This window comes from Mesocricetus auratus, unplaced genomic scaffold (assembly GCF_017639785.1).
Source record: "Mesocricetus auratus isolate SY011 unplaced genomic scaffold, BCM_Maur_2.0 Super-Scaffold_100038, whole genome shotgun sequence".
Taxonomy (NCBI): domain Eukaryota; kingdom Metazoa; phylum Chordata; class Mammalia; order Rodentia; family Cricetidae; genus Mesocricetus; species Mesocricetus auratus.
The window spans coordinates 1340754-1353427 of NW_024429216.1; the positions used below are offsets into that span (position 1 = coordinate 1340754).

The 12674-nt window shown below is 49.4% G+C and overlaps 1 protein-coding gene across 5 annotated transcripts in view; it reads left to right on the forward strand.

The window, feature by feature from the left end:
- The first annotated feature begins 14 nt into the window (after positions 1-14).
- The window catches only part of Lig1 (DNA ligase 1), a 31778-nt gene continuing 19118 nt past the window's right edge, over positions 15-12674 (forward strand). The window contains exons 1-9 of one of the 5 annotated variants that reach the window (XM_013125742.3): positions 15-137; positions 1628-1701; positions 3344-3433; positions 5301-5436; positions 6663-6786; positions 9161-9256; positions 10413-10511; positions 11480-11605; positions 11751-11826. In XM_013125742.3, coding sequence (XP_012981196.1) covers positions 1637-1701; positions 3344-3433; positions 5301-5436; positions 6663-6786; positions 9161-9256; positions 10413-10511; positions 11480-11605; positions 11751-11826 — 812 coding nt within the window. In that variant the 5' untranslated portion in view covers positions 15-137; positions 1628-1636. Of the gene's footprint in view, positions 157-503; positions 706-1627; positions 1702-3343; positions 3434-5300; positions 5437-6662; positions 6787-9160; positions 9257-10412; positions 10512-11479; positions 11606-11750; positions 11827-12674 lie in introns of those variants that run through there. The other 4 variants (XM_013125745.3, XM_013125744.3, XM_005086745.4 and 1 more) reach the window with 4 other exon arrangements.

Sequence of the window (12674 nt, forward strand, 5' to 3'; positions counted from 1 at the left end):
AGCGCCCGGCCCCGCCCCTCCCAGCCCCGCCCCCGGCCCCGCCCGCCCAAGTCTGCGCGCGAAATCCGGGTGGCGCGAAGTTAGTTAGGGCTGCCTGCCGGGGCGCGCGTCGCCGAGCGGGTAAAGTGCAGCGTCCGGTGAGGCGACTCGAGGGGTGTAAGCGGGGCCGTGGGAGGAGCGCGAGCGGGACCCGGGAGTGTGGGGGGGGAGCGGCGAGCGTCCCGAGCGCTTGTCGCCCGTGCACTTCGCCGGTTCCGGGTGTCGGGCCGCGGGACGAGCGTGGGGACGTCGCGGCGGCCGAGGGCGCGGGGAGAGGGCGACGAGGACTCGGGGGGTGGAAGGAGACGCCGCCGGCGGCCCGGTGGACGAGGGCGGCCGCAGCTCCGGAGTGCGGCGGCGCCGTCTGCCGAGACCCGGGAGGGGGCGGGGCCCGGCGGTGGGCGTGGCCACTGGGATTGGCTGCCCGTCGTGGGAGGAGGGGCGGGCCCGGGGGCGGTGTGAACGCCGGACCCCGGCTGTCAATCAATAGGGGGACGCTAGGTGTAAAAATGGGTCCGGCGGGACTCTCGTGGTGCGAGCAGGGTGACGTCACTGGTCAGGTAGCGCTCCTGTCTGAAGACGGGAGAGAAGCTCGGCGTGATGAGTGTCGAGAGTCAGGTCAAAGGTGAGGTAGGCTCCCAGCAAGGGGACCCGAGAGGTCTGGAGGTGAGGCCTGCAAACACTTCGGGGTGGGTCGGGGCTTGTAGCTTAAGTGTGTGTGGAGTTGGGGGAGGCAGAGAAACTTGGATAGCAAGAACAGAAGGGCGTTGTCAAGGTGAGGAGGGGCGTTTGAAAAGGGAAGCTGGCAGAGAGGGCTTGGGATGTGCATTAGTGATACAATGCTTGCCTAGGAGCACCAGACCCTGCCAGGATTCCATCCTCAGTACCAGACGGTGTGTGTGGTGGTGGGTGGTGGGTGGAGTGGGGGAGGAGAATAAAGAAACTTAACTTTGAAAGAAGAAAAACTTGAAAAAAATCTACGTACTCTCAGTGATTTTTTTTTTATATTAGATGGAAAGCAGTCACCATAAAGGAAAGGAGACTTCACCTTTTCTGATTTGGAAATTTTATGCCTTAATAGTAAATTTTAAAGTTTCATATTGGTTTGCAAAATTGGGTGTTTTTTTTTTCTGAAGAGGAAATGCATATTTCTGATTGTCCCGATATTCCCTGGTGTGTGTACATGTGTGTATGTACACCAGGGGTTATGTATGCACTGTGTTTGGTAATACGCATGAGTGTATGGGAGGTAATCCAGGCCTGTGTGTGAAAATATCACTCTCTGCCTTATTATCTTCAGACAAGGTCTCACTGACCCTGAGGCCAGTGAGCTCCTGGGATCTGGGTTTACAGGCGTGTACTGCCTTGCTTCTCTGTTTTTTTAAACGTTGATGCTGGCATTCAAACTCATGTCCTCTTGCTTTTATAGCAAGCACTCTGACCCACTGAGCTATCTCTGCAGCCCCTGATTGCATTTGGTTTTTATTTCCTTAAGGAGGGTCGCTGTCTGTTCTGGTCCCCCCAAACCCTCCCATCTTAGTCTGTGCACAGCCAATATCCTTAACAGGTCTTTGGATTTGTTTTTCAGGTACAACTAATGAGAAGAAAAGAACAAGAGAGGAAAGGGGAGAACTCTGCTGCCACCATGCAGAGAAGTATCATGTAAGCTCCCCAAGGTCAAGGCACTTTGTGCTGTGACTTTTCTTGGGAAAACGAAAACTAATATTCATTAACCCCAGTTAGGGCACCACTGACAAGCCAAAGAAATGATTCCACCACAGTTTAGCTTAGTGAACCGGTGAGTTTGTTGGTGTCACTTGTAGGAAAGCTGGTGACACACTGCTTACTCCAAAGCCCACCCATCATGGGTGATGAGTCCTGAAAGCTGCATCCCTGGAGTTCCCTGCTTAGTCTGCAGGCTGTTCCACTGAACATTCCTTCTCACCCCCTAGCAACTGTTGACTGGTTTATATAAACCTTAGGGGAAGGGCTTGTGAATCTTGTAACTTTCTGAGTCTCCTCGTGCCTTGAGCTCCCTGCTCCCTGCAAGAGGTTGTGTCTGTGTAATATGCCTTCCAAACTCTGGGCTTCCTGCTTCAAATCTGCATTTTCTGAGAAGACCTAGAGTGAGACTTCAGGTTGAAATTTTCTAGCGCTGGGTAGTCTGGAAAATGGGAAGTGGGACACTGGAGAATTAATGTTTAGTTGCAGGGTACTGGTCCCTAAGGTAGTGGTTCTCAGCAGTTTTGCCCCCCAGGAGCATGTGGCAGTGTCTGGAGAAAATTTTGGTTCTGACGATTTAGGGGTCTGGGATTTGCTTTTGATATCTAAGTGGACAAAAGTTAAGCATGCACTAAACATCCCTCTGTGCACAGGATAGCCTCAGTGACAGTTCAGAAACCCTGTGCTAATGCGAGGTACCTTTAGGAACACGAGAGAGGAGAACGTACTTGGTTTGCATAGTTGTAGTGTGCAACTTCAGGCTCGGTTAGATCCAGCAACCAAAATGTTGTCATGGTCTGTCTCTGGTCAGCTCTGTTACTTTTGATATTATCAGCCTCAGACTGGCTGTCGCAAGATCAGCAATCTCAGGGAAGAGAGTACCTCCTTTCTTTCTAACCCAGCAATTTCTAGAGTCAAATTTTTTTGGCTTGGGACAATCAGGTGGGCTACAGGTATGCAGTGCACTCCCTTAATTGGTGAAGCCTCGGTCATGTGTCCATGTGTCACAGGTGTAAGTGCAGGCCACTCGTGTCCTTGTACTGAGAGAAGCCCAGAGAGAGAGGGGTGCATCAGAGGAAGGAGGGACTGGATACTAGCAGACTCAGACCTGGACCTCCACAGTAGAAACCCAGGAGGCACAAATCCCTGTTTACTCATGGGATAGGAAACCTGGATGTGGTCTTTCCTGGGATGACAGCTCTTTATTGAGATGCTTTCTGTTCTCTTCTTTCTTTGCCCTTTACTTACTCTCTCTCTCTCTCATCTCTCTCTCTCTCTCTCTCTCTCTCTCTCTCTCTCTCTCTCTCTCTCTCTCTCTCTCTCTGTGTGTGTGTGTGTGTGTGTGTGTGTGTGTGTGTGTGTGTGTGTGTGTATTCAGAACAGAATAAAACCTAGGGTCTTTGCCCATGCTGGGGAAGCCCTCTACCACTAATCTATACCCTGGTGTGTGCCTGCTCCCCCTTAAGGTTATACAAAAGTAGAGCAATCTGCATGGCTGGGGATGGGTGTCTGGAGCTGTAGGTGGACCTAGGTGGGTGGAGCATTGGTGCCATTAATGTCTCACCCCCTTGTGTTCCTCCAGGTCATTTTTCCAACCCACAAAAGAGGGTAAAGCAAAGAAGCCGGAGAAGGAGACAGCAGACAGCATCAAAGAGAAAGAACCCCCTCCAAAGTGTGTAAGGGTACCCGGGCAGGGCATATGCATTTTGTAGTCAAGACTCTTTTGTCTGCATGTGTCAAAAACCTACTTCCCATGTGTCAGGCCTCAAAGTGGTATTTAGATACTTAGGTATCTGACAGCCAGAAGGCAGAGCTTGAGACTAGGACTTTGGAGTTCTTGTCAGGGCTCTGTTTCCTTATGCTTTGCATTCATTTTAGATCAGACCCTGCCCATGGGGCAGAGATGCTGGCCACGTTTTGATTCATAGAGTCTCAGGAGAGCTGCTGTGTGGCCTTGCTTGGGTAACATGATCACCCTTGGGCCAGAGCATGGATGTGAATACATTTAGTTCATCATACAAACTGCTCTTGCGGAGGACCACCGTTTCCTTCCCAGCACTCATGGCAGTTACCTGTATCTCCAGCTCCAGGAGAATGCAATGCCAATGGCCTGTTGGAATACCTGTGCCCATTTGTACCTATCCACCCACAAATATACACATAATGATGGTGATGATGATGATAAATCTAGGGGTTGCCAAGGTGGCTCAGCAGTTAAGAGCACTTGGTGCTTTTCCAGAGGACCTGGGTTCGGTTCCCAGGCATTCAGGTGGTAGCTCATAACCACCTGTAACTCCAGTTCCAGGGTGTCCAGTGCCGCCTTCTGGCTTCTGTAGACACTAGGCATTCATGTGCATAGATGTACATGTAAGCAAAGCACCCATGCACATAAAAATAAATAGAGTGTTTTTTAAAATCTGGAAAAGGTTTTTGACCTCTTTCCACTAGAGGGAAGAAGTGTGACCAGTTGACAGTGTGCAGCAAACACATTTATTGGCACGGTAGATGCTTAATATATATAATGACTGGATACATATCTGTCATACTAGATCCCAGGGTCTACATACTTGCCACTGTTAGAGCTCAAGTGGCTGCCACAATGCCTGACATGTATTCATTAACACCTTACCTTACCTTTAGATAACAAAAGAACGAGACTGTTGCGTTCAGATTGCTGCTATATGTTATGTTCATGAGATTATATGTATGCATTTGCTTATAACACAGCTCTCAAGTGTTTTCTGTGTGCCAGATACAGCTCTAGACACTGGGTTTTGAGGTGAAGCAAGCAGATGGCCATTGCTCTCTCCTCTCCGAAAGTCTCTAGAACTCTTTCTGTGGTGCTGAGCGTGAGCCTGCTTCCCTCTTTGTCAAGGAGTTCTGTAGGATGAGTGCCTGTCACCAGGAAGTATGAAGTAGCTGGTACTCATGATGGCCTTTGTGCTGATTGTGAGCTTTCTGAGGACACTAAACACTTGAGTGACTGCCATCAGCACGCATGTCATCCCCTTGTGTCCCCGTAAGCTGGCATCAAGGGGACAGTGACTTAGAGGAACACTCTCCCTCTCTTCATGTAAGACTTGAGGCTATTATGCTGTTGCCTGGGTGACTGTACCTCACTGAAACTGAAACTACTGTGCCTAAGATAGAAGGTCTCCGAATGGATTTTAGTGCCAGGCAGGTGCCTGGTCCCTGCCAAAAAGTCCATGTGCTTTTTATGATGTGATACCATCACATGGACACTCCGGATGCCTCAGGCATGGGACAGAGAAAGAGACAGAAGGAAGGGTACTTAAGTGTGTATTACAAAGTCAAGTATGGCAGCACACACCATCGTGCCAGTGCTAGTGAGGTCAGGAGTTCAGAGTCAGCCTCTGCTACATACTAGGTTTGCGGCCAACCTTGGCTACACAAGACCATCTCAGAAAAGAGTGAATGCCAGAAGGTGTACTGAAATGGGAGAGAAGGGTTGCAGAGTGGTTTGGGTGATGTCGCCATGCTGCCTGCCATGGGCTCCACATCCCCCTCCCACCTTCTAGGGTGGCATTGAAGGAGAGGAATCAAGTAGTCCCTGAGAGCGACTCTCCAGTGAAGAAGCCAGGAAGGAAGGCAGCCCAGGTCCTAAGCAGCGAGGGGGAGGAGGAAGATGAAGCTCCTGGCACCCCTACAGTCCAGGTAGGGTCCAGCCGGTTTTCTTCTCTGAATTTCATTTGTGTGTGTGTGTGTGTGTGTGTGTGTGTGTGTGTGTGTGTGTGTGTGTGTGTGTCCCCGCTGTGTGGGAGGCCAGAGGACAGCTTTGTAGTGTCTCTCCTTCCACTTTTACGTGGGCTTTAGGAATTGAACCCAGGGCTCCAGGCTTGGGCAGCAAGCACCTTTACCTACCAAGCCATCTTGCTGACCCTTGGCCTGCCAGTTTCCTACTCACGGAGTGCAGAAGCTGTACAGGAAGACTCTGGGGGCGTTGTCCAGGAGACAAGCAATCTCCGCTGCTGTGACTTCAAGCAGGGGGATTGGGGCACAGGTCCCAGTCTCCATCTTCTCTGGGATGTGGGGCTCATTCAGCCTTTGACATCGTCATGCCTCAGGTGCCTCATGGAGAACATACCTGTGGTGCTTCCTGCTTCACAGTTATCCCATGATTCTGTAGGTCAGGGTACCTGGAGTGGATTAGGGTATGGTCAGGGCCACTTTCCTGGAACCTCTAGGGAAGACCACTTCCATGCTTCTAGAAGCTTGTTTCTCTATCTGCTGAGCCAGCCTATGGCCTCTGTGCTTTCTGTGGTCAAATTTCCTTGTGACTCTTGCTTCTCTGTAAAGTAAAAAAAATACACACATACACACACACACACACACGTATATAACCTCCTGTGTGTGTGTGTGTGTGTGTGTGTGTGTGTGTGTGTGTGTCCGTTCATCCCCTGTTCATGGCATGGTGTATCATATCACAGGATAACGTGCAAGAGGTCCTTGCACCTTATGGGAGATACAAGGAAGGCTGAAAATACAGTCCTTAGTCTCATGGCTACACTAGCATCAAAGGAGGCTGAGAAATGTAATATTTAGTCCATGATTGTACTAAGTCCAAGGGAGGTTGTTAGATACAGTCTAGTTAGGCCACCAGACGTACAGCTGAGAAAGGAAGATTCTGTTACTTTAAGAGGCACAGTTAATATTGTGGTCCATAATGGAGTGAGTCTGGGACACTCAAAGTGTTCTGGTGGGTCAGATGATTACCTGGATGAGACAAGGTGACCTGAGTGGGGCTGAGACTGAGGAACAGAAATGACGGTAGGCATGAGAGACTGAGTCCGTTCTGCTCTGAAGCGTGTTAGCTGCAACTGCCAGGTGATGCATGTATCTGTCCTCTTTATCCTAGAACTGTTTTTTCTGTTTCTTTCCAGAAGTCTGTGTCAGACTCCAAACAGAGCTCTCCTCCCAGCCCTGACACATGTCCTGAGAACAGTCCTTTCCTCAGTAGCCCCTCCATGGATATCTCCCCATCAGGATTCCCGAAGCGTCGCACTGGTAAGGACAGACCAACTCCTTCCTTTCCATCTGTACTGCCCATGGTGGTCATCCTTCCAGTGCCCCTGTGGTGGTGAGCAGGGTTGACTGTTCCTCAGCGGTGTGACCTGAGGCTTCATCTTTGCAGAGAGAGGTGTGGCTACTTTGCCTGTGGAGTAGGTGGTCTGAAGTGTAGCGCCAGCTGCCCAGAAGGGCCAGGATTAAAGGCTGATTCATGTGAAGTTAATGGGCCTGACTGGGCCCACAGTCAGCACTCAGTGCATGCTGGAGATTGTGATTGCCTCGGGGAGTGGTGGTTGGATGCAAAGGTGCAAGTATGGAGACTTCTAGAAGAGAGGGTAAATAAGCTGGGCCCGGAAGGCAAAGAGAAGCAGGCGGGATAGGAAGGAGGAAGAGAACTCCAAGTAGTGTGAGTGAGTTGGGGACATGTGGGTCGCTTAGGTCTGGAGTTCTGGCACAGGGGACACACTTGGGGACTGGAGAACATCCCAGAGAATCAGCCTGAGACAGGCTGGAAGGAGAAGACTTGGTATGGAGAAGGGCCAGGTGAGAGGCCCACATGCGACCTGGACACTGTCAGCCTGCTCTGATGACTTGTAATGTGGCGGCTTGGGCTGGGGACTTGTAAAGGTGTGGTGTTTTAATTAATGGACATTTCGAAGCTGGGGCAAACCAGCATCCCAGGTCCATCGGATCTGAGGTGCTCACCAGGTCAGCCAGTGCAGTCTGCAGACTTAAAACTGAAAAGCCCAAATTCTGCAACGCCCCAGGACCCAAGCATTTGATACAGGGTGTTCCACCAGGGCCAGCTTCAGCAAGGGAAGATGTCCAGTGTTCTGTGAGCAACCTAGGTCTGGGGATTAGCTTTTTGTACAGAATACTGTCAGTTTTTGAAAACCCCAACACAGATTAAATAACCATGACAAAAGCCTGATGTCTGAATTGACATGTACATACAGCATGTCAGATTTTGAAGACTTAGTGTACTTTTTTCTCCCTTTCTCATTACTGTGACAAAATACTGCCAGAAGCATCTTAAAGCTAGGAGTTTATTTTGGTTCACGCTTGGAGAGTTCAGTCCATAATGATTGGGAAGGCATGACAATAGCTGGTGACACTGCATTCATGTCCTGAATCAGAAGGAACCACCACTGGTTTTCAGCCCACTTGTTTTTATACATTCCCTGTCCCCAGCCTGTGGGACGGTGCCACTCAAATTCAGGGTGCGTCTCCCACAGTTAAAACTCACCAGGAATGCCCTCACAGGCACAGAGATGTGTCTCCTAGGAATTCCAGCTTTGATCAAGTTATAATGAATAGTGAAGGAATCAGTATCAGCTCAGGACACCCCAAGTCCAGGGACAAAGGGCAAGGGACAAAGACAGGAGGATTAGGGAGAAGGGGACGAGAACAAGGGAGAGGGAGGTATTTGTCCTGGAGGGGGACAAAGGACTACCTCTGGATAGAGAGGAGACAGAGGTGGCACATAGGAAACGCCATGCTAGAATGAGGTGTTTGGTTTTAATTGGGCATGTTAATTAGGAGAGCCAAAGGGGGCTTTTGATTGTTGGACTTCAATACTTAGATAGCTGGACCTTTGGTCGTCAGCCTCAGGAGGAGGAAGTGGCCATATAAGGGAGTAGATCTTGGTGGCAGCTTTAGCAATGTAACCTAATGGTTTCTAGCAAGGTAGAGGGAATGGCAGAGAAGGACAAGGCCTACCAGAGCTATGTTTGCCAAGCTCGTGCTGACTAGAGGCCCTTCAAATAGGAACCCACACCCTCAGCATTAAAAAAAGACTGCTTGTAATTTAGAACGGAAATGTGTTCGTATCATAATGTACGGTTAAAACTCGGTCCTCCAGATTGCGCCCCCTTTAAGTGCTAAAGTTTAATACCACATATGCAGTTCCCTGAATGCTTCGCTGGGTAGGGGAGCTCGGGAGTCCGTTGTCCACGGTGCCTGGGGAAGGTTCATAAAAGGCAAGTGGAGACTCCCAGGTAGGAAAAACATATCTGTGGGAATTCTGACTCTGGTGTCTCTAGAGTTTGAAGAGCAGAGAGGCAGCTTGTGGGTAGTCGTAAGATATGAGCTAGAGAGTAGTGGCTGAGTCCTCAAGGCTCTCAGACACCGGGTTGTTATTGTGTGTGTGTGTTTCCTTTCTCAAAATGCAAGAAGGGCGGGACAGAGGTTAAGTAACTCAGGGTTACAGATTTAGAGCTTGAGGAATGAGCTGTTTATTGGGGTAGTGGCTGTGGCAGGAAGGGAATCCGGAACCTTCCAAGTGGCCCCATTGACCATGCGGCGTCTGATCTCACTGAGACAGGCCCCGGTAAACCAGTGGTCATCCACAGTGCTCCCTTTGTCTTCCCAGCTCGGAAGCAGCTCCCGAAACGGACAATTCAGGACACTGTGGAGGAGCAGAATGAGGACAAAGACAGAGCAGCCAAGAAAAGGAAGAAGGAAGAAGGTGAGGGGGTCAGGGTGAGAGGAGTGTGTGTGTGTGTGTGAGAGAGAGAGGTGTGTGTGTGTGCCCTCGTGTGCGCAGTACGGAATGTTTGGACTTCCAGATCTGATATCTAAACCTGTAAGTTTCTCACTTGGGGCCAGACATGGTGGCCTATGTCTGTAATCACAGCACTCCGGAGGTTGAGGGGGAGGTCACTGTCAGTTTGAGATCCCTCTGGTTCACACAGCAAGACCCTGTTTGAGTAAATAATTAAAAGAATAAACATTCCATACCACTACACAGGAGCTTATCATGAAACATTTTTGAAACATTTTGTCTTAAGTTGGTATTGTGTATAACTAATTTCATGTTTATTTAATGAAAATTATTTTTTTAACCATTGCTTTGCTGAAGTTTTATTTTTTGTATTCCTCTGTTCTTTTTTAAAAATTTATTCTTCTCTCATACAATACATCCCAATTCCATGGAAATTATTTTTCATAGGTGGTGAGTTTATGCAAGCATGTCCTTTGAGACAATTTGGAAATGAACACAATTCCCTCAGCTAGTTTTTCCCTTAGTGTCCAGCAGGTGTCGCTGTGTTCCCTTGGAGCCGGTAGACTGTCTTGCTGTTGCGGGTTCTTTTTATCCTGGTGCAGCGCAGGAAAAGAGCCACTGGGATGGATTCATTGATCATGGGGCTGTCTGTGATTCCATCAGTTGCAGTCTCTGACCCAGCCACGTCCTTGGTTATGTGATAAGAAAAAGAATTAGGCTCAGTTTCCCACAGAAAGTTTGAATTATTTGGTGGAAACTTGATTTCTTATTGGCAATTTGTAGTTAGTAAAAAATTTCACTGTAAGTTGGAGATTTTAGCCATTCTGAGTATCTCCCAAGTAAAAGTATCTTTGTCCTAAGGCACATTGTCCCCAAGTTAGTGTCTACTAGGGTTATAACTTTTCAGTATGTTTTATAAGTAAAAAATGTACAGGATAGGCAAGTGCTGGGTTACTGACTTATGTGTCAGTATCTTGTTTCTGAAACAAGGTTTCGCAAAATTGAATTTACTCTGTAGTCCAGGCAGGCTTCGAACTTGTGACCTTCCTGCCTCAGACTACCTACTGGCTGGGAGTGCCTCTAGGCCTTACTACCATTTAACTTTCCTGTCTGTCACCAGAAGCACAGACCCCAATGGAAAGCCTCACAGAGACTAGAGATGTAAAACAGAAGGAAGAAAAGGAGGCGGGCCAGCCCCTAGAGCCTGCCAAGTCCCCTGGTGAGTTGCTTATCCCTCCAGCTTCGAGATCCTGATTGGGGTGTCACTTGTCTTTGGAGGGTGGGCCTTTTAAAGCAAGGCATAGACTCTCCATCTTGGGTTCAGTGTGACCGCCAAGGAAATCATAGATTTTGTTGTTACTGTTGGGTTTATTGTTTTTATGAGGGAAACGAGGAAAGAGCCCTCAAATAAAAGTGCTTTTGGACCACATAGGTGCCAGTTAAATACAGTGAACCAAGTAGGTGTCATTAAGAGCAGCGTCTAAACTTAGTTATAAGATTGAGAAGTGGGAGTATCCTTGAAGGCCATGGTGCAGCTTCTGTGCCCTGGAGTCCTTTAGACTCCTGTGCCATAGGTGACATTTACAAGGACAGTTTGAAGACCTACTTAGATCTGGTTTTCTACAAGTACAAGAAAAGTGAGACTGTTGAAATCGTGATGCTGGTGGTGGAGTGCAGAGCCTGGCGTGTGCCGGGCAAGTGTTTAATGCTGAGCCGCACCTCAGCACTCTCACTAGTGGCTTCCAGGCAGGGGCTCTGCTGCCTGCTGAGTCACACCCCAGCCCCCCACTGGAGGTTCCAGGCAGGGGCTCTACCCCTGAGCCACGCCCCCAGCCCCCTTGTCTGAGACAGGATCTTCCTATGTAGTCCAGGGGTGGCCTTGTAGTTCTGCAAGCCTCCTGCCTCAGTGTCCTGAATAGCTGGGATTCCAGGCAGATGCCACCCAGCTGGGTGCTGAGGTTTCTTTTCACTACCATTCCTAAGTCTTCTGTTTCCAGCCCAGTGCAAGCTGTGCTTTCATTAGCCCCCAGGAGTGAACAACAGGCCAGAGAGGCCCCGCATTTACATGACAGATGGAGAAAGGTCAGAATGGCCTGGTTTTGCACTTCTAGGGCACAGTGACCTTGCTGTTTTGAAGTCCAGGGGTAGAAACAGTTTGCATCACCGTCTACCCTTTTGTCATTTCAGAGACAGTAACCCAGACAAAGACAGAGAACATTCCAGTGTGTAAGGACGGTGTGAAACGGGAGCCTCAGGAAGAGGAGCAGAGCAAGCCTCCTTCCAGAGGTGCCAAGACACTCAGCAGCTTCTTCAGTGAGCATCTCTCTCCCCTTTGTCCCTCTGGGCTGTGCAGGCAGCAGGTTGTGGGCTCTGTTGAGGCAGTGCTGGCTGGACAAGGCTTGGGAGGTGGGCACTATGAGGAGTACGTGCCCTCTCTACTCCCTGTCTTCCCTTGCAGCTCCCCGGAAGCCAGCAGTGAAAGCCAAAGAGAAACGAGAAGAGTCAGGTACCCCAGGGAAGGAAGAGACCAAGGGGTGAGTCTGCGCCCAGGTTTGAGAGACATCCAGCACGGTCCTTTCCATGCCATGACTCAGCCCCAGCTGGGGCTCCCTCCTCCCGAATGGATTGGCCGTTGCTCAATGTTTAGACATCTTTGGCCCCTGTTGCAAAACTTTAGGTTGCAGGTGGAATAAGAACCGCTCAGGGACAGAGTTTGCGTACCCATCGATTGCTTGGCCTCTTGCCTGACCTCCAGCTTCCACTCTGGCCCTCCAAGGACTAGGGATACCTATGTAACACCTGTCTACTGTCTAGAGTGGTTCTGCACTATCCCCAGGACAAAATCTGAAGTCCCTTTGTCCACTGGTCCCCATCCAGCACTCTGTCCTCAAGTTTTTTTTTTTTAAGATTTATTTATTATGTATACAGTATTCTGCCTGCTAGAAGAGGGCACCAGATCTCATTATAGATGGTTGTGAGCTACCAGGTGGTTGCTGGGAATTGAACTCAGGATCTCTGGAAGAACAGTCAGTGTTCTTAACCTCTGAGCCATCTCTCCAGCCCTGTCCTCAGTTCTTAGCATTCAGATTCCACCCTACCGAGCTTACCAGGGGGAACACATGTTTTGGAAATGGCAAGCATCTTTACCAGGATTGTCTGAGGGCCTCTGCCAGCTCTGGGTGGCTAATGGGTATGGACAATGTGGACTGCTTCTCTTTCCTGATAACTGGATTAGAGTTGTGGTTCTCCGAATAGGCTGATTGTTTTATTGTGATTGGGCCATTTTTTTTTTCTTTTTTCTTTTTTGGTTTTTCGAGACAGAGTTTCTCTGTATTGTTTTTGGAGTCTGTCCTGGAACTTGCTCTGTAGACCAGGCTGGCCT